The following is a 21,930-nucleotide window of genomic DNA, read 5'->3' as shown; positions in this document are numbered from 1 at the left end:
TGCCTGTGTCCTCCCAGGCTTTGGTCTCCTTTAGGTGTTTCATCTAGGTTCTACCCTATCGAGAAAGGACTGACTTACAAATCTGAAGATCAGTCTGCTTTTATGGCTGATCGAGCTGAGAAAGAAAAACTAATTAAAAATTTTGGATGGGTGATTCACCCTCTGTCTGTCTCATGGGTAACACATACAACTTGATAAAGCTCAGAGCCAGATTTAGTTTATTAAACCAAAAGAATTTCTCTTCTTATTAAACACTTAACTTGATGTTTATGAGTCCTGAAATGATTTGTTCCCCTCTAGGCTGAGTTCCATCGACATGAAGTACCACATCTGGAAGCTGGGGGTTGTTTTTACTGACAATGTAAGTATTGCACCTAGAAAATCAAGATCATGTGCCCCAGGCCAAGGGAGGCCCTTAGATACCACAGGGAACCAAGCCATGGAAAATGCCCAGGAAGAGTCAAGGGTTGCTTATCAGACACCAAAATGTATCTCTCTTGTGCAGTGGTGCAAAGCAGATGGGGCTCCACTTGGCAATTCCTGGGCCAGCTCATAGCATCCCAGCACTTAGTCCCCTCTGTCTCCAGCACTTAATGAACATATCATAGCCATGAATGACAGAACAGCTACTAAATTTCTTCAATTTCCACAGTCCTTTCTCTACCTTGCCTGGTACACAACCATGTCAGTCCTGGGCCACTACAACAACTTCTTCTTTGCTGCTCATCTACTGGATATTGCAATGGGCTTCAAGACACTAAGGACCATTCTGTCATCTGTAACCCACAATGGCAAACAGGTATTGGAAATCAGTCCTAGTGTCTAATGCACCTTGCTTGGCTGAACCCTTGAATTAATAGTGATTGCTTTTTGCAAAATTGTAGCCAATTGAATATAAAAATGCAGCTGTCACTAAGAGGCATAAGACACTGATTCAGACATTAACATGTCGATCAACCAAGGGAAGGGGGAGATAATGAGGTCATGAACATATCAGAATCATGTTGGAGACTTTTTATAGGTCTACTCCTTTCTCCATGGGTCTGATATATTGTGGGGGGCTTAGCAGGTAGATAAATATAGGGAGAAAACTACCCAGGTACTCCTGCTATGTACCAATGATTTAAATACACACATTACTATATTATATGTACATAGTACATCATGTATACATACTATACATGTGGCCAATCAAGGGGTTGAGAGGCCATCTAGAAGACTGGCTGTTGATGAGATGGGATGCATCAATGGTTATAGCCACATTAACATCTTCTAAATCCTCTAGTGTCTCCTTGGGATCTCGTTCCTCATTAAGTACAACTCTGTGTAGAAGTAGGCTCCTCCATGTCTCTAAATCTTTGGGGAAGGGAGAAAAGATAGGCCAAGCCCATGCCATGTCCCAGGTACCATGGCATTCTCACAGCTCACTGGGGCTCCGAGAGGCTAAGTGTCCCACCCCAAACCACGCAGCTGCTAAGTGGCAGAGCTTTGGTGTGCAGTCTAAGTTCTTTCTCTTTTCTCTCAGCCAACTGACTTCTATAAAGTCTTTTATCCAAGATTCAAGTAACCCCCTGCACAGGCTGTTCTGGTCCTGAGCTTGGTGCTCCTGCCCACCCCTTTTTGTGTAGCTCCTTGAAGGCAAAGATTTAATCTTGTCGATGTTTGTATCTCTAGCTCAGCACCCAGTTCTTGGGGTAGGCAGATATGTGCATCCTAGGAACCCATTCTGCACACTGCTGGACCCCTATCCCTAAAGCCTAGAAGTAGATAAGCCCTGTGACCCCACAAAGAGCTGGGGCAGATTTCTTGGTAAAGAAATATTGTATTTGGCTCAACCATCATAATTCCTACAGTAACATCAAAGCTATCAGTTATCTGGTTCAGGGTTATTTATGAAATAGTGTACTGTAGAGACACCTACTATCTGAGGACCCTTTGGCATTTTTAGAAGCAGCCTGAGAGTAGAAGCTATATTGCAAATCTCTGAAAAACTGAGTAACCCACCACAATACACCTTTACCATCCAGCAGTGAAGCGCCTTTGCAGTTCATACCTGCCAAATCCAGTATCCTGTGCATTATTTTGGTAGGCCACAATAACAAAATACTACACACTGGGTGGCTTAAACAACAGAAATTGCCTCATGTTCTAGAGACTGGAAGTCTAATGTCAAGGTGTGGGCCAAGGTTGGGCCCTCAGAGGCCTCTCTCTGGCACATGATCATCCCTCTGCAGGTGCACATGTCTGTGTCTCTCGCTGTGTCCTTATCTCTTACAAGAATATCAGTGAGATAGGACTAGGACCCCCATTTTAACTTAACCACCTCTTTAAAGCTATTATCCCCAAATCTAGTCACATCCTGAGATCCTGGGGTTTAGCATTTCAGTGTATGAATCCTGAGGAGTGGCTGGGCCTGGCAGTTAAGATAACCACATCCGATATGGTAGGTAGTACCTGAGTTCTGTTCACGACTCTGCTCTGGACTCCAGCTTCCCACTAACGCAGAACCTTGGAGGCAGCAGTGATGGCCCAAGTAATTGTGTTCCTACCACCTATGTGGGAGACCTGGATTGAGTTCCTGGCTCCTGCATTGCCCCTGCCAACACCCAGCTACCGTGAATATTCAGAGAGTGAACCAGCAGATGGGAGTGCTCCCTTTTTTTTTTTTTAAGATTTTATTTTTTAATTTATTTGAGAGGTAGAGTTACAGACAGTGCGAGGGAGAGACAGAGAAAGGTCTTCCATCTGCTGGTTTGCTCCCCAAATGGCTGCAACAGCCAGACTGCGCCAATCAAAAGCCAGGAGCTTCTTTCTGGTCTCCCTCATGGATGCAGGGGCCCAAGCACTTGGGTCATCTTCTACTGCTTTGCCAGGCCATAGCAGAGAGTGAGACTGGAAGAGGAGCAGCTGGGACCTGAACTGGCACCCATATGAGATACTGCCACTGCAGGCAGAGGATTAACCTACTGTGCCACAGCACTGGCCCCCACTCTCTCTCTATTTATAATTGGAGGTAGACACAACTCAGCCCCAAACACCCCCACTAATCCCCTTTCCTCCCAGTAAGCATGTTTCTGTTCATCAGTGGTCCTGTCTCCCATAGAAGAGAGCCTTCACTCAGCTTCTTGTTTTTCTTTTTCTTATCCTACTGAGCCTCCTGGTTCCTCCCCATTTTGAGTAGTTCATGAACCACTGAAAGTCCCACCTCTTTCCTCCTGTCTCTTGTTCCCAGTTGGTTCTGACTGTCGGTCTCCTGGCAGTAGTTGTTTATCTCTATACCGTGGTGGCTTTCAACTTCTTCCGCAAGTTCTACAACAAAAGTGAGGATGATGACGAGCCTGACATGAAGTGTGACGACATGATGACGGTGAGAGCCCAGCCCCCCTCATATCACCTCACTGGGAGAGAAGGGGCCAGGGTGGGCGGTCAGGACCACAGAGCAAGCCCCGTAGTTACAGAGAAGACTAGACGTAGAACAGAGAGGTCTCAACCGAGGAGGAGAGGCATCCTGGGAAGAGAGAAGGCACTGGGTTTCATCCCCATTAACTGCAGAGCAGGGCTGCTGCTCATCTCGGGCTGTTGGGGTAAAGGGACCTGTCCACATTTCATGGCCATCATGCTCTGATTCATGGCCCCTGGGAACCACAAAGTCCCATGGATCGGGCCCTTGATCTATTTCAGAGCAGACGGCATAGGCAAAGAACATGACAGCAGCAGGTTCGGGCCAGTGGTGAGCCTGCCCCCCTACAACAGCATCTCCCCAGGTTTGCAAGGATCAGGTTCAAGAACAGAACAGGTGGCAGTCAACCTCCGCAGTCTGTGGGCATTTCTATATAAACAGGTAACACTTCTTGAGACAAGTACTCTCGTACACCAGTAACGCTGGCCAACAAGGCACCGGTGTAACCAGTACCTGGCTTCAGGCCACCCCTACCTATACCTGGTGGGGGTCTGTGCTTTCCCTGAGTCTAACCCATCCAGCCAGGTTCAGAGACAGAATGTCCTTCCTGGTGAGCCAATGCCCCAGTGCCTGCACTGCATCGAAGATGAGCCAAGATGCTGCAGAAATCCCTGCCCCCAGGTGTACAAGGAATGCAGAAGTAGAGGAGGCCTTTCCCAGAGGGTGCAGCACAGCCTGGCACTCTAAATGCAGGAAAATGCCCATCTGCCATCTGCCATACCCACCAGGGCTTAAAGGTCTTTTAATCTGTACAGATCTTAAAGGAATTGTGATGGATGAAGCACACAGTTCTAAATTGCTTTTTAAAAAATGTTCCAAGGCATCTTCATAGAAATTCATGGAACAGCAAATCTTTCTGAACATAAAACTGACCAGAAGTGTAGTGGACAGAAATTAGCTGTGTGAATACTGATATCACAAAGATTCTTCTCCTATTCAGGGCTTGTCACAATCTGATGTAATCTTGTGTTATCTGCTGTTGCTGTTGCTAGCAGCAGACAGAACCCTGCAGCTCTGAGTGGCCATTCTTTGTCTCCTCTAGTGCTACCTTTTCCACATGTACGTGGGAGTGAGGGCAGGAGGCGGCATCGGCGATGAAATTGAGGACCCTGCTGGTGATCCTTATGAAATGTATCGCATTGTATTTGACATCACCTTTTTCTTTTTCGTCATTGTCATCTTGCTGGCCATCATTCAAGGTAAGGTTGCCAGTTATGTTAAGTATGAACAGGGTTTGATAAATAGAGTGGATTTTTTTTTTTGCTTTCCTGTATATATGACTTCACTGTTCCATATTAAAAAAAAAAAACAAGTTTATGAATTTACTGGTTATTTTAGCCAACATTTTTTATCTGCTCCATGTGAGGGCTTGGCTATATATATAAAGCTAAAGATATGCCCAGGCACTGTCGTAAGAGACTTGAGAATCCACATGGAGGACGCCCTTCCTTTCATTGCCCACTCAATTACTTCTGCTTTCTGCAGACCTTCTGGGGCTAGACTTGCCCTCATCACTGCCCTCCAAGCAGCAAGGCTGAGGAGAAGGAAAAAGAGAAACTAGGAGACTCTTTGTGAGGTCTGCTACTGATTAAAATATCATTATATTTTGTCAGGAATTAGAGAAAGATGTTGATGAACTTAGTTTAAGTCATGCCAAGTTGAGGTACCTGTGCGATAAGCATGTGCTGCAGGCTAAGCAGCAAATAAATTAAGGATGAGCCCTGATACCTATCAGTGTCTAATGGTCAGGGAGGAGAGGAAGAGCCCATCACGAAAACAGGAGAAAACAGCCGAGCAAGCAGGTGACAAACAAGGGAGTGATGGAGACTGTGTCGAGGCAGAGAGCATAGTCGTTAATTACAGCAGTGGGTGCAGAAAGGTGGGGTAAAAGGAACAACTTAGGTTTTACCAGACCCTAAGTGTCTTTGTACTCATTTTGCTTTAACTGGCGAGTTCAGCTTGGTAATTCACCTTCTTGACAAAGCAGCTTGTCACACCATCACTCATCTCCCACAAACCACCATTCAGATTAAAGGGCTTTGTCTTTAAAATGCCAGGTCTCATTATTGACGCTTTTGGAGAGCTGAGAGACCAGCAGGAACAAGTGAGAGAAGATATGGAGGTAACAACTTCTAAGTCTGGCTACGTTTGTGTATCCCCACAGCAAGTGCATGATTTGGACAACAGGGTCTGCTCTAGGCAAAACTGCAGTCTGTTTTCCTCCCCTGTCTGCTCCCCTTCTCTGAGCCTATTATCTGCCAGCTCTGGGCATTTCTGCTCCTTCTCATCCCCGCTTCCACGGTCCTGATGGAGGAAGCCAGGGAGTGAATGACTCACAGCCATGAGCAACAGAGAAATCATTTTCAAGAATTATCAGCGCAACAGGGACCACCACCCTTTTGCCTCCTGCTTCTGTGGTGCCTAATGCTTTTTCTGCCTGTTATTTCCTTAGACTAAATGCTTCATCTGTGGCATTGGCAATGACTACTTTGACACAACCCCTCATGGCTTTGAAACACATACATTACAAGAGCACAACTTGGCCAACTACCTGTAAGTATTCTTGGTTAGCAGAAGTGACAGGGGCGGTGAGGTGGGTAAACCAGTGTGTTATGGTCCGTTCTCTCTGCAAAGAGTAGAAGCAGTTAGGAAAGGGCTCCAGGAGCCTGTATCTTTGTGTTCCCTCAGTAGTAGGGGAGAGACAAAGGCCAGCCTCAACCTGGGATTAGACCCCATGCCCTCTCAAGGCAATGTCCCTACTGGATTGTTCCTATCACCATACAAATAGGCTCCTCTTTTTGAATCCTAAAGACAGCTGGTGGCCCCATTTTTACCTCTAGCTCTGCCCCACTTCTCTTTCAACAAAACTTGAAAACTGACCCTGCCCCTGTCCCCACTTTTTCCGCTCCCCATTCTCCTCTGAGAAACGTCACCAGGCGCGGTCTCTTGGTGGCAGTGGGGGTCAGGGACCTGCATGTTGCTGCACCTGTCACCACAGCTGTTCTTTTAGTAATACCTGAGCTCCATGAGAGAGGAGTATTTTAGGGTGTGGCTCTTCTCACTGCCAATGCCTGCCCCCTAAAAGGCAAATAAATGATTCATTTTTTCCTAAGGCGAAGCATTCACTCAATTTATGGAGTTTATAGATATTACCTGATAATTCAGATTTTTTGATTATTTTCAAGAACAGCATTGGGTTCTATTCTCTCCCCATTGTATTACTGAAAATGTCCTAATCCTTCTTTAAGATGGTACTCGCCCAGCTTTGAAGAAAGGTGCTACAGGTTAAACAGCCCTAATCCAAAATAATGCCAGAAGGGGAAATTTACATTTGACCTCATGTGATGCACTGCCGTCACTCCTTTTTCACCCGTCTGATGTGGAAGGGAAACCAGGGCTCCAGGAGAAGCAGAGATGGGGTTCTGACGTCAGACCTCGCCACCGCCCATCCTGGCCTGTGGTCCAGACTTGAGGAGTGACTGCTGTGGTTACTTTGAGCAGAAGAGGGAGGAGAGTGGTGAGGCCCCTATGAAGCCTTGAAAACAAAAGGGTCTTGTGTCCCTCTCCCTTAGAATAGTTGCCATGATCTCATGAGCAGGACCCCTGTTCCCCAGCCCACTGGTTCATCAAGTGCAGGGACACTGGGTTCTGTTCACAAGGGGAACCAGGGGCAAGCCCGGAAAAGCTTGCAAGTAGCTCCAGGGTACATTCAGGTAACCGGTGGGTCCAGAAAAGTCGTGTTGGCACTGGGCAGCAGTCAGTGGGCACCTGCTGCAGGGCTGTTTCCTGTCTGCATGGGAGTCACAGTAGTGTGGGAGGGAGTGTGAGAGAGAGGGGTGAGGAAGGAGGTAGACAGGGCTGAGCTTAAAGAATGCGCCCACTAAATGTTGGCTCTTAAGAAAACACAGGTACACTGAGTTATAGTAACAATGTATAAAAAGTATAGAAACATAAGTGAGTTTTATGTTTAGACCTGGGTCCCATCCCCTAAGACACCATACACACACAATTATTCCAAAGTCCAACACACTTCTAGTCCCAAGTATTTCAGGTAAGGGATATTCAACATACACTGTTGAATATAAGTGATAAAATGCCTTTTGGCTAGAATGAGTTTGTTAAAACAAAAACACAAGTTTCTTTAAAAAAAAATTAGCATTTCCTTCTCATGTATGAGTATTTATCTTGATTGTCATGAAGTTTCCATCTTAATGGAAGTGGACAGGAAGCACTCCCATGGAAGATAAGCACTTGGCCAAAAATCATTGACAGTGGGTTATAGGAAACTGAAGGAATGCTATGTAACTACGTTACTGCCCCCATTTGGCCTGAGGGAACAAAACCCAACATAGTCACATTTGAACCTCCTCCCCAAAACCCTGCTTTGCCAAGTAAAGAAATATCTCAAAAAGGGAATGATGTCTTCTGTGCCCAAGTCTCAGACATGGTAAAGGGAGGGATCCTGCCTCCTTGTTAGTTTTGGTAAAGCAAAAGGGAGAGTGAAACAAACACCCTTAGGGCCACATCTGGTGGCCAGCTTCCTCTGCCCTGCCACCCGCAGGATAGTATTTCTACTGTGTCTTCGTCACCACCAGCCTCACACTCCTTTTCCTGAAGGGCACAGGCCGGGTTCTTTCAGATCACATAACACGAGCAGACAGTTCAGTCCCCGGGGGTACTCATGTATCAGAGACTCAGACCTTCGAGCTCTATCACAGTTAGAGCAAGTGGAAGCACACAGGCCTCTCTCAGCTGCCTATAATAAAAACACTGAGATGAAATACTTTCGACCTTTTTCATGACAGATATTCTTGAAACACCTCATCTCAGCTCTGCGGATTTTATAAGATGATAAAATGACCTATTTAAAATTATGACAAGAATTTGGCCTACAAGTTTATTGTTTTGATTGGAATTTTCTTTATAAACTAGTAGCCAAAACACTATCTTGCAAGTGATTACAGCTCAAGGTTTGGAAATGGTAAAAATGCTCTCTTCTCCAAAGAGGCTCGTTTTCAGATTAACATGCATTACTGTAAACCATGGTTTGTGGCCTTCTGTACCATTTCTCAGGCTTAAGAGACGGCCTGGACATCATGATGCCAAACGTCTGCAACTTGGTTCCAGTTTACCCGAGTAAATGAATTTCTGTCTCTTACCTTTTCTCCTTGCTCCAGGTTCTTTCTGATGTATTTGATTAATAAAGATGAAACAGAGCACACGGGTCAGGTGAGAAATAAAATGCCTTGAACTGGAGTTATAGGCCTGCATTAGCTCTTCCCTGAGACTTAGCAGTGCCCATGATTTCTAAACCAGTCTCCCGCATGCATTCTTCCACCATCTCTTTGTGACTTAAGAAGCCAGAATTCCACGGCAGCCTCAGCCTCTCCCAGAAGTCCTCCTGGTAATGCTTGGAGGGGCAGGGAAACGGGCTCGAGGACAAGACAATGAGAAATGGAGTGGGGGTGGCCAGAGCCAGAGCGGCAGAGTGAAACGGTGTGCAGGACAGCCAAGTGGGGGGTGACAAAGGGAATGCAGAGGTGCCGGCAGGGTGGGGCAGGAGACTCTGCGACTAAGTGCAGAGAAAGAGCAAGGTAAAAGCTGGCCATCAGATACTCGCGTTTCCAGCTGTGGCTTCAGCCCAAGGAGCATCCGTGCCTTCCTCCTTCCATCTCCCACCAATACTCTAAACCTTAAGTATTGCAGGAAAAAGAAAACATGCCATTTGCCATCATGAAGATTCTCCAAAATGTCCGTGGAAAATGTGGATGTCAAAGTTGTTTTACATCAAAATAAACATGTTTTAATTGCATCTTTGCATGAATGCTTTGCAGTGCCCTCACATAAGTTCACATCATTCTTCCTAAAGGGAGCCACTTATTTTGTGTTTGCTCTGCGTTTTAGCTACTGTGGTTTAAAAGGAAATATCCCCTCTGTTCACATTGTTTCAGGAATCCTATGTCTGGAAGATGTACCAGGAAAGGTGTTGGGATTTCTTCCCAGCAGGCGACTGCTTTCGCAAACAGTATGAAGATCAGCTTGGATAAAGCTGAGTGAAAGCTACAGCACGACACTGGACGGTCAACTTCCAGTGAAATGAGAATTCATGTCCTAACAGTTCTGCGGCATAGTTTTGAAATGGTACATGTTCTGAATGCCCCCTGTATCTGTGCTCTTTGGAAACTGACTTGGCTTTCTGTACCCCATGGACATACACCATAGGTAATAGCCCATCAAAATGTTAACAGCATGGCAAAGAACGGAGGCATTTCTACTTGAGTGCCTTCAAGTTTTGCAGTTCTGATGTAACTCGTTTGCTGGTAGGGTAGCATTTAGGAAACAGCTAGAGAAGTATAAAGTCTGGAGTGCGTAATACCTGAAATTTGAAATGCCCGAATGTCATATGACTGTCTCCCACCTGTGACTCATTGTCTGAATTTCAAAAACTCATTTTAACTGCAGTCTAATTTTTTCCATGGTACCTGCTAGTGACTGTATTGAGAATCAGCTTGAAAAGCTTTAAGCAGTAAAAGAAATAGAAAACAACAACACTTTATCGACACTGAAATATCGGTTAAGTGCCTTAAAAACCTCTTTAGATATAGCTATGCAAGTTTATTTTTTATGTTTGTGTTCCAGAAAGACAGTTCCATTAATTAGTTGTGTTGATCTTCTGTCTTTATGAAATTGCACTTGAAGGTTCTTCATATTTCTTTTTCAGTAACAGCTTGTCAACTGCTGTTATTAGAAGAAAAGTACTGTACTGAAAATTCAGAAAACTCTCAATCTTATGCCAAAATTGAGTAACGCTTTAGGGTCCCATGTAAGTAGTGGAGCTGCAATGTTTAGGTGAATCTCTGCAAATCAAAGTGCCCACTGCAATAAAGTAATACATACCACTCCACGTTTGGCTTCTTGCAATACGCCACTGCTATTGGATCCACAGCTACGCTGTGACTACTGGGGAAAGAAATATGACAAAGAGCCTAAGGCCTCACAAAAGAAACAGGAGGAGGGGAAAAAAAAAACCACAGACCAGGGTTTGTTTATTTTGGCCAATGTTGCCTGCATCTATTCCCTTAATCAGCAGCACCTGCTACAATGTAAACACGGAGAGGAAGAAGGCTGGGGACAAGGGGCAGTACCACCCCCTGTCCTTAAGGAAGCTTATTACAGCATTAAGCCAGAAGACAAATGCCTCGTACATGTTCGGGTGTTGTCAAACAGAGGTAGGCACTGACTGCTGTAAGCATAATGGAACCCCCCGGCCTGGGGCATGCTTGTAAACCCACGGTTCCTGGATACTAGCCTCATGCCTGCCCTCGTGGAGAAGGCAACCACCATTTTCTTCAGGCACTTTTTGTTTGCTTGTGTGGGTTTAGGAAATCATGCTGTCCAACCAGTCCTCCAGCTCTTCTTCGGTGACGGTTTTGGATGTACTTCCTTGCTCAGGTTCCACGTTCTTTTCTTCAGCCCCAGATGGCTTTGCAGGAACTGGGGAAATACAAGCAATGTTAGCAACGTCACCTTAGTCCTGGAAGCAAGGGGGAAAGCTTCTTAGCATTTGTTTCAAGATATAACTCAGCCCTTATTACTCTCCTTACAAGGGGGAAACATTCTTATTGTTACTCCCGAAGACGATGCAATAATATCTAAACAAATTAGAGATCTGCTCTTCTGTTTATTCTGAAATTGAAGTTCACAGGTGAATAGTAGCTGCTTTTTGTTGTTGCTGTCAAAAACCAGTAGCTCAGTATTCCTTTACTAGTCTAGCAATCCTGGAAAAATCACTAAAGGGTTCCAAATGCAGTCTATGGATGGGGTAGTCACCCTAGGCCTCCCCGTAGCAGATGGGCCACCATCTCACACAATATGCACAAATGAGAAAGCGTTTTTCTTTGGCAGTAAATAAGATCAAAATAACAAGAAAGTTATCGAGAGCTGGTTTCTAGGCCTATTCAGACGATCGATTAAAAGGCCTGCTGCCGAAGAACTGAGGGCTTCAGGTATCTTAATGCCTTTTTACAGCACAAGTTCAATTTGCAGCCCCAGGCTTTGCCACTGCAACCAGGCAGGTAGCAACCTTGGGAGCTCGGTGTATCGAGCTGGGGGATGTAGTCAGAAAGGTCGGGGGGTGGGGGGCAGTGGAGATGGGAGCAGAGAAAGAGAAGTCTGTGGACAACACTAGGTCAATGTCAGACACCAAGGCGGGGCTGCTCTCCACCACCACCAGGATCACAGAGGAGGAGGAGGGAGGGAGGCCACACCGTACCTTTTTCCTCTTGGGCCATCTCCCCGTCTTCCTCAGGTTTCAGGTCCTGAGATGTCTTGCCTAGTAAGTTATCTTCCTCTTTCACAGGTGCATCTAAATTAAGCAACAGATCTAGTTCCTTTTCCAAATGGTCTGCCGCGGACTCAGGGGAGGAAGCTGGTTTCTGAGGACCGCTGGAAGGACCGAGGGGCCCGGGGCAGGCGGCAGATCTCAGCTCAGAGAGGGACCCCTTTAACTGCATCCCTGTGCCCTTGCTGTCATCTGGTCTCTTTGGTTTCACTTGAGGAAGCTCTAAAGGAACAGTGCTCTGAAAGAGAAGTAGAAGTGAGTGGACCATGCAAGTCTTACACTTGCTTAGGTAGAAATAAAACATAGGAGCCAAAGATACCATCAAGCTGTGTGGGGCAGGACAATCAGTTCACATGGGTCACACCCTGCCACCCCCGGACCTGGGTCCACGAGGGACACCTCACTGAAGCAGGGCAGGACTCTGCTTCCACTCCACCAGCCTCAGGCACGAGCCCACCAGTTCACAGTGGAAATTCAGAGGTTTCAGGACACTGGCCTGAAAACTAATGCCACCACACGTCTATGTGAGTGTATACTGGTCTATAAGGACACACAGAACATCTGTAAAAGTCACCAAGAAGTAATTAGCAATCAGACCTGTTATGTTCAGAAAGTCACCAAGAACAACTCTAGGCAGTGTTATTTGTGTAATAAAATGCTGCCCCTGCCACCACCACCACCCCAAGCATACTTTCTTGATTACATCTGCAAAAAATTCTAAGGCAGAAGTCTAGAAGTCAGGGTGGTGGTTGCCTTTTGGGAAGAGTGTGACTCAGAGTGGGTGTTGGTGGTGGTTTATGGGGTACTGCCAATCTTGATTCTTGGTCTGGGCACTAATTTCATGGTTATAATATAGGTGTGCTTTTCTCCATCTATGTTACACTGTGATAAAAGTTTAGTGCTGCCTGCAGTACTGGCATCCCATATGGGCACCAGTTGGAGTCCTGGCTACTCTACTTCCAGTCCAGCTCCCTGCTCATTGTGCCTGGGTATGCAGCAGAGGATAGCCCAAGTGCTTGGGTCCCTGCACCCACATGGTAAACACAGAAAAAGCTCCTGGAGCCGGCGCTGTGGCACAGCAGGTTAATGCCCTGGCCTGAAGCAACAGGATCCCATGTGGGTACTGGTTCGAGACCCAGCTGCTCCACTTCTGATTCAGCTCTCTGTTATGGCCTGGGAAAGCAGTAGAAGATGGCCCAAGTCCTTGGATCCCTGCACCCATGTGGGAGACCCAGAAGAAGCTCCTGGCTTCAGATCAGTGCAGCTCTGGCCATTGTGGCCAATTGGGGAGTGAACCAGCGGATGGAAGACTTCTCTCTCTATCTCTGTCTCTCCCTCTCTGTGTAACTATGACTTTCAAATAAATAAATAAATCTTTTAAAAAAAGAAACAAGCTCCTGACAAGCCCATTTCTGGCACTGCAGACATTTGGGGAGTGAACCAGTGAATGGAAGACCTCTTTCTGTCTCTCCCCCTCTCTCTGTAACTCTGCCTTTCAAATAAGTAAATCTTTAAAATAACATAAATAAGTGTATGTGTGTATGTATGTATGGTTAAAACTCCCCAAGTAAGGGCCCAGCATTTAGCCTGCATCCCATGGCAGAGTGCCTAATACCTGGCTCCAGCTTCGGATTCTAGCTTCCTGCTAGTGCAGACAGTGGGGGGGCAGCAGGCAGGTGACAGCCACGTGAGAGACCTAGCTCAGGCCACGCCCTGCCCGCACCATTATAAGCATCTGGGGAGTGATCCAGCAAAGGAGAGATTGCTCTCTGTCTCTCAAATTCCCCAGGTGACAGAGCTGTGAAGTTACAGTGGCAGGCAGAGAATCTCGACTCCACCAGGAAAGCCGTGGGAGCCCAGCACGGCCTCACAGTGGGCAGGTTCAGAATGGGGGGCATGACCTTTAAGCATCCTCAACCTATCTGCTGTATAGCAGCTCCTCAGGGTGTTTATAAATATGTAAGACCGTCTGGCTTTATACAGATACAAGCAAACCTCTGTTCTTTTTCCTAGAATCATTTGGCTGCCAGGACATGGCCGTGTCTGACATTGTTTTTGCATACTCTTAACTCCCCAATGTCCTAATATGTAGACAAGGTTGAGAATAACTGCTCCACAGCTTGGTGGTGGAGAGGGGGAGGAGGGAGAGGGTTTTTTTTAATGATTTAGCCAGGTTTTCAAAGTTACTCCAATTATTTTACATGTTTACTCTGATGCCTACACCACGGACATGCATTTCTCACTTTGAAATGCTCCTGGAGCCTGGATCTCAGTGCTTGCTGCTGTGTTAGACATCCCTCATTTTCATTTGCTGTGGGATCAAAGCAGCTTCGGAACTCTGAATACCCTGGATGCCCAGCAGGACAAGCTAGCAGCACTCTCCAAACACTCCAAACTCTCCAAATTCATCCAAACACTCCAAACATCCCGAAAGCACCCCCACCCAAGAACACCCTCCCCCGTGAGAAGCAAACGCCCTCCTCTCTGGTTCTCTGCCCTGGCCCCGGCATCCTCCAGCCCTGAACCACTCCTGCCCCAAGTTCTGGGCTAGAAAGTGCAACAGAAAGAGCAGCAACAAATCCACTTGCCGGGCTCAAGCTCAGCATCGCGTTCAGCTTCAGGGGGAGCTGATAATTTTAGTTGCTATTTAAAAATCAATATTACCCAGAGTTTCTCCTTTTTTCCTAAATTCAACTGAATCACAATTAAATGTTGACGTTCCTCGTGGCACTAGCCTTGGCTCTCCTTCTCTTTCAGTCAGGTCATCAACTGCCACCTCACCCTGGCCTCTCCCCAGTTTGCATTTGTATTCCATAATCCTGAGCTATTAACTTCTACGTGGGATTAACTAGTATCTCCGCGTGGACCTCCCGAACTCGGTGTCCAAACCCTGCCCCCGTCACTGCCTGTCACTGAACTGCCCAAGCTCAGAGGTCTCTGATTCTTTCTGGACTGCTTCCTCTCCAACGTATACCAAGTGTTGCCAGTGTTACTTCTGAAATGCCTCTCAAAAAATAAGCCCACTTCTTTGTCGCCTCCACGCCCATCCACCCACCCCACTCCCACCCCACCCCCATCCCAGCTGCATTCCTGGCCCCCAACAGGAAGTCAACCTCACACTCTCCAACACCCTGGGGCTCGTATGACTGTAGTTGGTCTATATTTGTGTGGTTATCTGTTTGGCTGCCTCAGAAACCCAGGTTTCCCAATCGTCTGAGCTCTAGCAGGATAGGAACCGTGTCTGTCTGCTCACAGCCATGCCCCTCATGCCTTACAGCCTGGCACGTAAATACTCTGGGTAAAATAACAGACCTTACAGCCAACATTTCACCCAACCTCATGACATTCGATCTCTTGAACTCTCTTAAATATGAAAACAAAAGCACCCTTTCAAAAAATTACTCCTTTCTTTCTGAAGCTTTGGTGAAAGGGGCAGCGGAGTTTGAGGGCCCTGCAGAGTGGGTTGTCCTTCTCTTCCCCAGCTGGAACCCACCCCAGCGTGGTGGCGCCTTCAGGGCTCTTACCTGGACCAGCTCAGCAGCAACATTGAGTCGGAGAGAGAGGGGCAATTCCTGAAGTGCTCGGACCAGTGACTCGCTGTCCAGGTAGAACGCCGAATTCTACGTATGTTTAAAGAAAGAAGGAAGACGTGATCGGGTGACGATTAAGTGTGACCTTCTGAAAACAACGGAGCGGAAGATGCAAGTAACTGTAAACAAGTCGTTCATTGGCTGAGAGTCCATCAGATCAGAAATCACGCTTGATGAGCTAGAATTTTTCCCTCAGCAGAACCGAAACTACCTTCTTGGGCCACAGCTCACTTGTCAGAGCCGCAGCGGGGTAGCAGCCATCCCCATGCTGGCACTGCACAGTACCTGCCAACCACAGGGGCTGTCTCTACTACCGGCAAGCTGGGAGAGGAACAAGCATGTCACAGAATCAATCTGGACACCTCCCCTAAACTCTGGTTTCTGGCCTCAGGGAGGAGAGACGAGAGCGGCTCAGGTGGCAAGAGGGGGTGGAGAGGCCTCGGAAGGAGCCGGTAATGCCTATTTCTCCTTGAGCCAGAAAGCAGAGAATGGAAACTGGCCCTCGCACAGACTGAGGCCAACACTAAAATCTTCCTCTGATGCAGTTCCCATCATAGAAGTCAAGTCATGCGGCCAGTGCTGTGGTGCAGTGAATTACACCACAGCCTGCAGCGCCAGCATCCCATATGGACGCTGGCTGAGTGCCAGCTGCCCCACTTCCAATCCAGCTCCCTGCTGCTGTGCCCGGGAAAGCAGCAGATGATGGCTTAAGTACTTGGGTTCCTAGCCCCCGTGTGGGAGTCCTGGGCAGAATTCCAGGCTCCTGGCTTCAGTGTGTCCTAACCCTGGCTGTTGCAGCCATGCAGGAAGTGAACCAGAAGATGAAAAAGATCTCCCTTTCCCTCCCTTCCCTTCCCTCCCCCTCTCCCTCCCTCCTGGACACTCTGCCTTTCAAATAAACAAATATCATTTAAAAAAAAAAAAGTGGTCATAATTATCACACACAGAGAGGAAACAGCACTAACCACCCGGCCTCCCAAGGACCATCACCGGCCCAGCTAGGACCAAGTCTTATCTAGAATCACCGACTTCAGGCTACACAAAATCCAGAGGTCTTGTAGTCTCATCTCTGCTCCAGGGCAGAAGCACCTTACACAGATGGGCTGATCATGGCCGGACATGGAGCCGTATTCTCGGTGGGCTCAGAGCCCTGTCACCAAATCCAGACCCACCCTAACCACTGCCCACACCACAGTAGGACACGGGGACTGAAAGAAATGATTTGGGTTTTCAGCTGCCCTTCTTGAACTGTCTTAGGTAGGCAACACTGACAGCACCACTTACGGCCCCACCACCCTGGAAAAAAAGAATTTACATATAAAAAACCCAAGTGCACGTCAGGACAGGATGGAAAACAAGACCCTGATAAGAACACGGGAGACTGAACACATGCTCAGGCCATTCCCTCCTGAACACAGCACATTAAGCCTCGGATCAAGACCATCATGGCTCAGCCTTTGTTCTCAAGTTTAGAAAAACTGTTTCATCCACTGGAAAGTTATGACCCTGAGTGTTTAACCCAGGGAGAAGTCACCACATCAGAAACTGCAAAGTTCACTCTTCCCAATGCCAAGTGTCTGCAAAGTCTCACTTCCCACGGTGTTTCTGCTAGCCACTCTCACGTGTTGCTCTCTAGAGGAGGACCACGGAGACTGCTGCAGTCTGGCTCCAGGGATCCACATGGCCTCGGGCCTCTTCTATGCCACGTACAACACGGTCACAAGGTGTATCACGAACAACGGAAAGTTTGTGAGCCGGGGACCCAGGGACTCGACTGGCTACGTGAGCTGTGCTCCGAGTGTGTCCCCTGTGCAGCCTCCTCCCGCTCTTCTAACCCCACCCATCACCCACCTCCCCGCTGACACTGCACCGTGTCCACAGTGCCTTCACAACTCTGCATTCCATAGATTTCTCTTCCACCCCGGGGGCAGTCCCGGGACCCAGACCCACCACCACAAGCTACCTTCTAAGGCTTTCTCTTGGTGGTCAGTAACTGGTCTCATCGTGGGCTTATGCCTCAGTTGGTGGAAATGAATTGCATACTAACAGTAACTCATGAATTTTAAAAATAGGTTAATTGGAATAATAGCATGAGTTAGCTTTTTGCTACATGTTTTAAAGCAACTGCTGGATACTTCTGCTTGGAAAGCCCATCCCCCACATTGGCCAACTCTGCTGGCCACTAAGAGAGGCAGACAGTGCTCACTAATGTCGTGAGGGAGGGTGGAGAGAGGAGGAGGACACCCTGACACCTTCTTATCTGTACACTCTGAGGCTGCGAGGAGGAAGCCAACCTTGACTGCCAGAGCAAAGTTCCCCAACCCACCTGTCTTCCAGCAGCATGCGGAGAGAATGCACAGGAGCCCCATCAGCCCCTGGGTAAAGCACACTCCCGGGTGAGAAAAGAACCTGCTATAAACTCCACTCTGCAGCCAAAAGAGAGCCTTTGCCCAGACCATTATGCCTACCCCGGAACCCACAGCACGCACGTCTGTGTCTGGCGCTCAGGAACCACGTGCAGACCATACGCTGGAAATGCCCACATTGAGTAGCACTTTGGAATAAGCTGGGAAGGTGTTGTAAGGTACCTATTCTCATGCCTGGCTCACAGAACCATCCTCTGCCCCGGGGTGGAGCTGAGGCCTGGGGGTCCACACCTTTACGCCAGGCACTCAGGAACCACTGCATATCACTGGCACCTGCCAGCTGTTTAGGAAAGGACAAATGAAGAAAAACCGAAAAGAGAATAAAAACTGTCATGTGACTTTCATCTGGTTTTTTTTTTTTTTTTCACCCAAAGAAGGTGTTCTTCCCACTTAGTCTCTCCTGCCACGGCCCTACACTGTTCAAAAAAAACAGCTGCACATCCCAGCCCTGGATCTAAGGGAAAGACTCCCCCATAGAGAGGTAGGCCCACCCAGCTGACGACGGGCCCCAATGCCAGGTGGTGTCCCCGTCACCCTGCCTGTTAGCTACCGAGGAAGAAACCAAGTCAAAGCTGTGATGCTGGGTCCCGCTCCTGACAACCCATCCCACAACCAAAGTCCCACTCCCTTCCAACTGCAAAGACAAACACATTCCCACTTTCCCACTTCACTTCATTGTCTTAGGTCACTGGTCCCACAGGGGAGGTGGGAGGGCCTGCAGAAAACACATTTACTTGTCTCCCTATCCATTTTCATCTTTCTCTCTCGCAAGTAAGTGAGAGGAAAAAAACTGGGCAGTTAAGTGAGACAGGAAATAGTTTTGATGGGGAGATGGTGAATCCCACTTCAGACATATCCTACCACACCTCAGAATCACACTGAACTTGCTGCTCTTCCTTTGTTCCACGGATGGGCATCGCCACTCATCTTGTTCCTGAGGCTGGAAAGCTCAGGGCCACTGCAAATCTTCCTCAGCCTGTCTCACGCCCGGTCAATGACCACCGTGTACCTCACGCTCCCCAGGAGTCCTGTCCATCTGCAATCTCCATTTGCACCCTCACTCTCCGCACTTAGTCAAATGCTCGTCCTGCCCCGTTCACAACAGCTTCCTAACTGGTTTTCCTGGATCTGTGCTGTCCCTCTTTCCCAACGCTGCTGAGGTCAAGTGTAAGCATTTCCATGTTCTCACTAAACAAAACTCTGCTAACAAACGATTTTAGTAAGATGAAGGTTTCATGTACATCACAAACTGCACTGAAAGGCAGTTTAATCCTCCTTACAACTCCAAGTGACATTTTGTAAGCTCTACTTTACAGGTGAGAAGACAGAAGGAATGAAGTTTGCCCAAGTCATAGAACTACGATTCACACTCAGGTCTGCCTCTCCAACGTCTATGTTCTCACCCATATACTAAGCGCCCCTAAAGAGCGTGGAGATCAAACGGCCGGTACTAACAGCAGCAGCTCATCCCTCCTCTGGGAATTCTACACTCAGCTTCACTCCCCACCTCGGTCCTTGGACAGGACCTACCAGAATCATACTCAGTCACCAAGACCCATTCAAGTGATCTTTCCCCATAGCAGTGTTCCTAGCCACTTCCAGACCAAGACAGCGGGCTCCCACTGCACAATGCACTTTATGCTGCTTTCCTTTTCGCTTATTATGTAAACATCTGCCAAGCATCTACTGTAGGGTGACCACCGTGCTCAGGTTAAGAGACCCAAAGCAATTAGCAGGCACCATCTCTGTCTTACTCACTTGCATATGCTGCATCTACCAAGGCATCTAGTAAAGAACACGGTTTTTGCATTTTGATGAAGAAACTTGGAATCATTTGAAATTCTCAAGGTATTTTAAATACCCTGATATTTCATTTGATTCAAAAGGGGTTGAAAGGTGAATTTTTTGACTTTCACAGTTGTATTACTTAGCTTCTCATCAGTGTAATGAGATACCTGAGAAAACTTAACTTTACAAAGAGGAAAGGTCTATTTAGCTCACAGTTTTGTAAGTTCAAAGTCCAAGATTGAGTGGTACCATTGCTCTGGCCTCTGGTGGGGATGGGGGTGGCAGATGAAAATGGCTGGAGCATGTGTCAGAGCAACTGGTTACACCCTGGGCCAGGAAGCAAAGAGAACGGCAGAGCCCACCTCAGACTTTCACAGGCAGCCTTCTCATGAGAACACCCCTCAGCGGCCAAGCCCCAGTGACCTGAGGACTTCCCACTAGGCTGACCTCCTGAACACCATAACTGGATTAAATTGCAACTCTCTCAGTACCATTAACTCTACCATTCACTCACAACCTTGGGGGGTTAAACGCCTGCATGAATTTGGGGGCCAAGTTCTATTCAAACTAGAGCAACTGTACTCCTCAACAATCTCAATTTGTCCACCTTTAATCAATTTGTCCCACAATTCTAAACCGCATGTCATGCATATGTCCCGGAAGACGTAACCAAAGGCAAAAATTTTAATGCTCATTTTCTATGATGTACATAATGCACTCTTTATAAAAAGTGTTGAGAAGTCATTTACAGGTGACAATGGAGTGAATGTCCAGACCAAAGATGAAATGGGACATTTAGGGGGAACACCTCAGTTACAAGGACCTGTCATAGAAGAATGGCAAAAGGAGAATGGACAAATGGCAGGGTCATCAATTTTGTCCAATTCATGGCTACAAAGCTCCTATCAAGTGACCCAATCTGCATTGGCACCTCACTCAAATGGCCACCTGTATAACTTTAGCCTCCCCAAAATTTTCTGAACTGCTTGTATACATGCTAATCAGCTGCACATGAGTTACTACTCCAAACTCTATCTCCAAACACTAAAGTAAAAGGTGTCATCCTATAGCCTGGAGAAGAGCCAATCCACGCTAAAGAAAATTTTCTCTTACCTGTTTTGGACATGAAGCTTCACTATCCCATTCTTTCTCTTCAGCAAACCGGAACTGTGAGAAGGAGTCCCCTAGGTAAGGAGAAAAAAACATACGGGTCTATGAAAAGGCCAAAGGAAAAAATTCAGCTTTCTATCCCTGTGGGAGCAAACACACCATTTCTGAAGAGCTAACCCTCCTTCCTGAATTCAGTGACATCATATTGCAAGGTCCTGGCTTCCACACCTTACACATTGATGGGCATTCAAAAGATGCTTTTGGCAACTACACTCACCGCTTCATACAATTACCAGTAAGCTACCATCTGACATGCTTGAGACACAGCTAATCAGCTCAGGCCTGCAGACAAGGCCATCTAGTGGTATGTGGGATATTTCCCTCTCCTCTGCTAATGTAGGCAAGGGAATTTTTATTTAGGATTTGAGGAGTGGGCAATATAGGGCAGGGTCGGGGGGCAAATAACACAATAAAAAAATATAGCCTGGGAAAGCAGTAGAAGATGGCCCAAGGCCTTGGGCCCCTGCACCTGTGTGGGGGACCTAGAAGAAGCCCCTGGCTCCTGGCCTTGGACCAGCTCAGCTCCAGCCATTGTGGTCATCTGGGGGAGTGAACCAGCAGATGGAAGACCTCTCCCTCTCTCTGCCTCTGCCTCTCCATAACTCTGCCTTTTGGTTAAATAAATAAATCTTTAAACAAACAAAAAAATCATGGTGCACCGCTCTGTGATTCTGTGAGGTAAGGAAACATGAACAACACGTGAGAGCACCATAACTCCTGCCCATTATAACCCTATGCGGTAAGCCTGCCATAGGCTCGTTTTATACGTGTATGTGTATCTCACTAAGAACAGTTCACTCATAAGTTAATTATTCCTCAGTCTAGCTTCCTGATCCTTCAAAATGTGGCTGTACTTCATTAACACAACACTTAACTATGTCTTCAGACTTTATGCTTTCAGAGGTAGCCTCTGTTCACACTCCAGCCTATTCCATGCCCCATCCGACTGTTGTTTCTTATTTCATCCTTTCCTCTCGTCTTGAAGACCTCTATGCTGCTACCATTCATATCCTACTTATAGTTCAACAAACAAGAACAGGCCCACTTCTTTCTTCAAAGCATCTAGACATAGAATTTGTTCTTTACTTCTGAATGAATACTGGGAGACAAGGAAATAAACTCCAACAAAGACATAGATAAAAATGCAACTAGAAC

The 21,930-nt window shown here is 47.1% G+C and overlaps 2 protein-coding genes across 13 annotated transcripts in view; one reads left to right on the top strand and one right to left on the bottom strand.

Annotated features, from left to right (window-relative positions):
- The window catches only part of RYR3 (ryanodine receptor 3), a 582,715-nt gene extending 572,356 nt beyond the window's left edge, over positions 1–10,359 (top strand). For 7 of the 9 annotated variants that reach the window (XM_089309149.1, XM_070053265.2, XM_070053269.2 and 4 more), the window contains 8 exons: positions 301–361; positions 653–799; positions 3,233–3,367; positions 4,503–4,659; positions 5,518–5,582; positions 5,913–6,013; positions 8,638–8,689; positions 9,412–10,359. In XM_089309149.1, the coding sequence (XP_089165275.1) occupies positions 301–361; positions 653–799; positions 3,233–3,367; positions 4,503–4,659; positions 5,518–5,582; positions 5,913–6,013; positions 8,638–8,689; positions 9,412–9,507 (814 nt within the window). In that variant the 3' untranslated portion in view covers positions 9,508–10,359. 9 annotated transcript variants of the gene reach the window in all.
- A 142-nt stretch (positions 10,360–10,501) lies between these two features.
- The window catches only part of AVEN (apoptosis and caspase activation inhibitor), a 189,495-nt gene continuing 178,066 nt past the window's right edge, over positions 10,502–21,930 (bottom strand). For all 4 annotated transcript variants that reach the window (XM_089310021.1, XM_051822123.3, XM_051822122.3 and 1 more), the window contains 4 exons: positions 20,719–20,789; positions 15,326–15,421; positions 11,733–12,039; positions 10,502–10,954 (listed from right to left, as the gene is read on the bottom strand). In XM_089310021.1, the coding sequence (XP_089166147.1) occupies positions 10,839–10,954; positions 11,733–12,039; positions 15,326–15,421; positions 20,719–20,789 (590 nt within the window). In that variant the 3' untranslated portion in view covers positions 10,502–10,838. The remainder of the gene's footprint in view (positions 10,955–11,732; positions 12,040–15,325; positions 15,422–20,718; positions 20,790–21,930) is intronic.

This window comes from Oryctolagus cuniculus, chromosome 12 (genome assembly GCF_051225735.1).
Source record: "Oryctolagus cuniculus isolate XC-2025 breed Fujian yellow rabbit chromosome 12, ASM5122573v1, whole genome shotgun sequence".
NCBI classification, from domain to species: Eukaryota; Metazoa; Chordata; class Mammalia; order Lagomorpha; family Leporidae; genus Oryctolagus; species Oryctolagus cuniculus.
The sequence above is the reverse complement of the archived record's forward strand: the minus strand, read 5'-3'. Positions and strand labels throughout refer to the sequence as shown.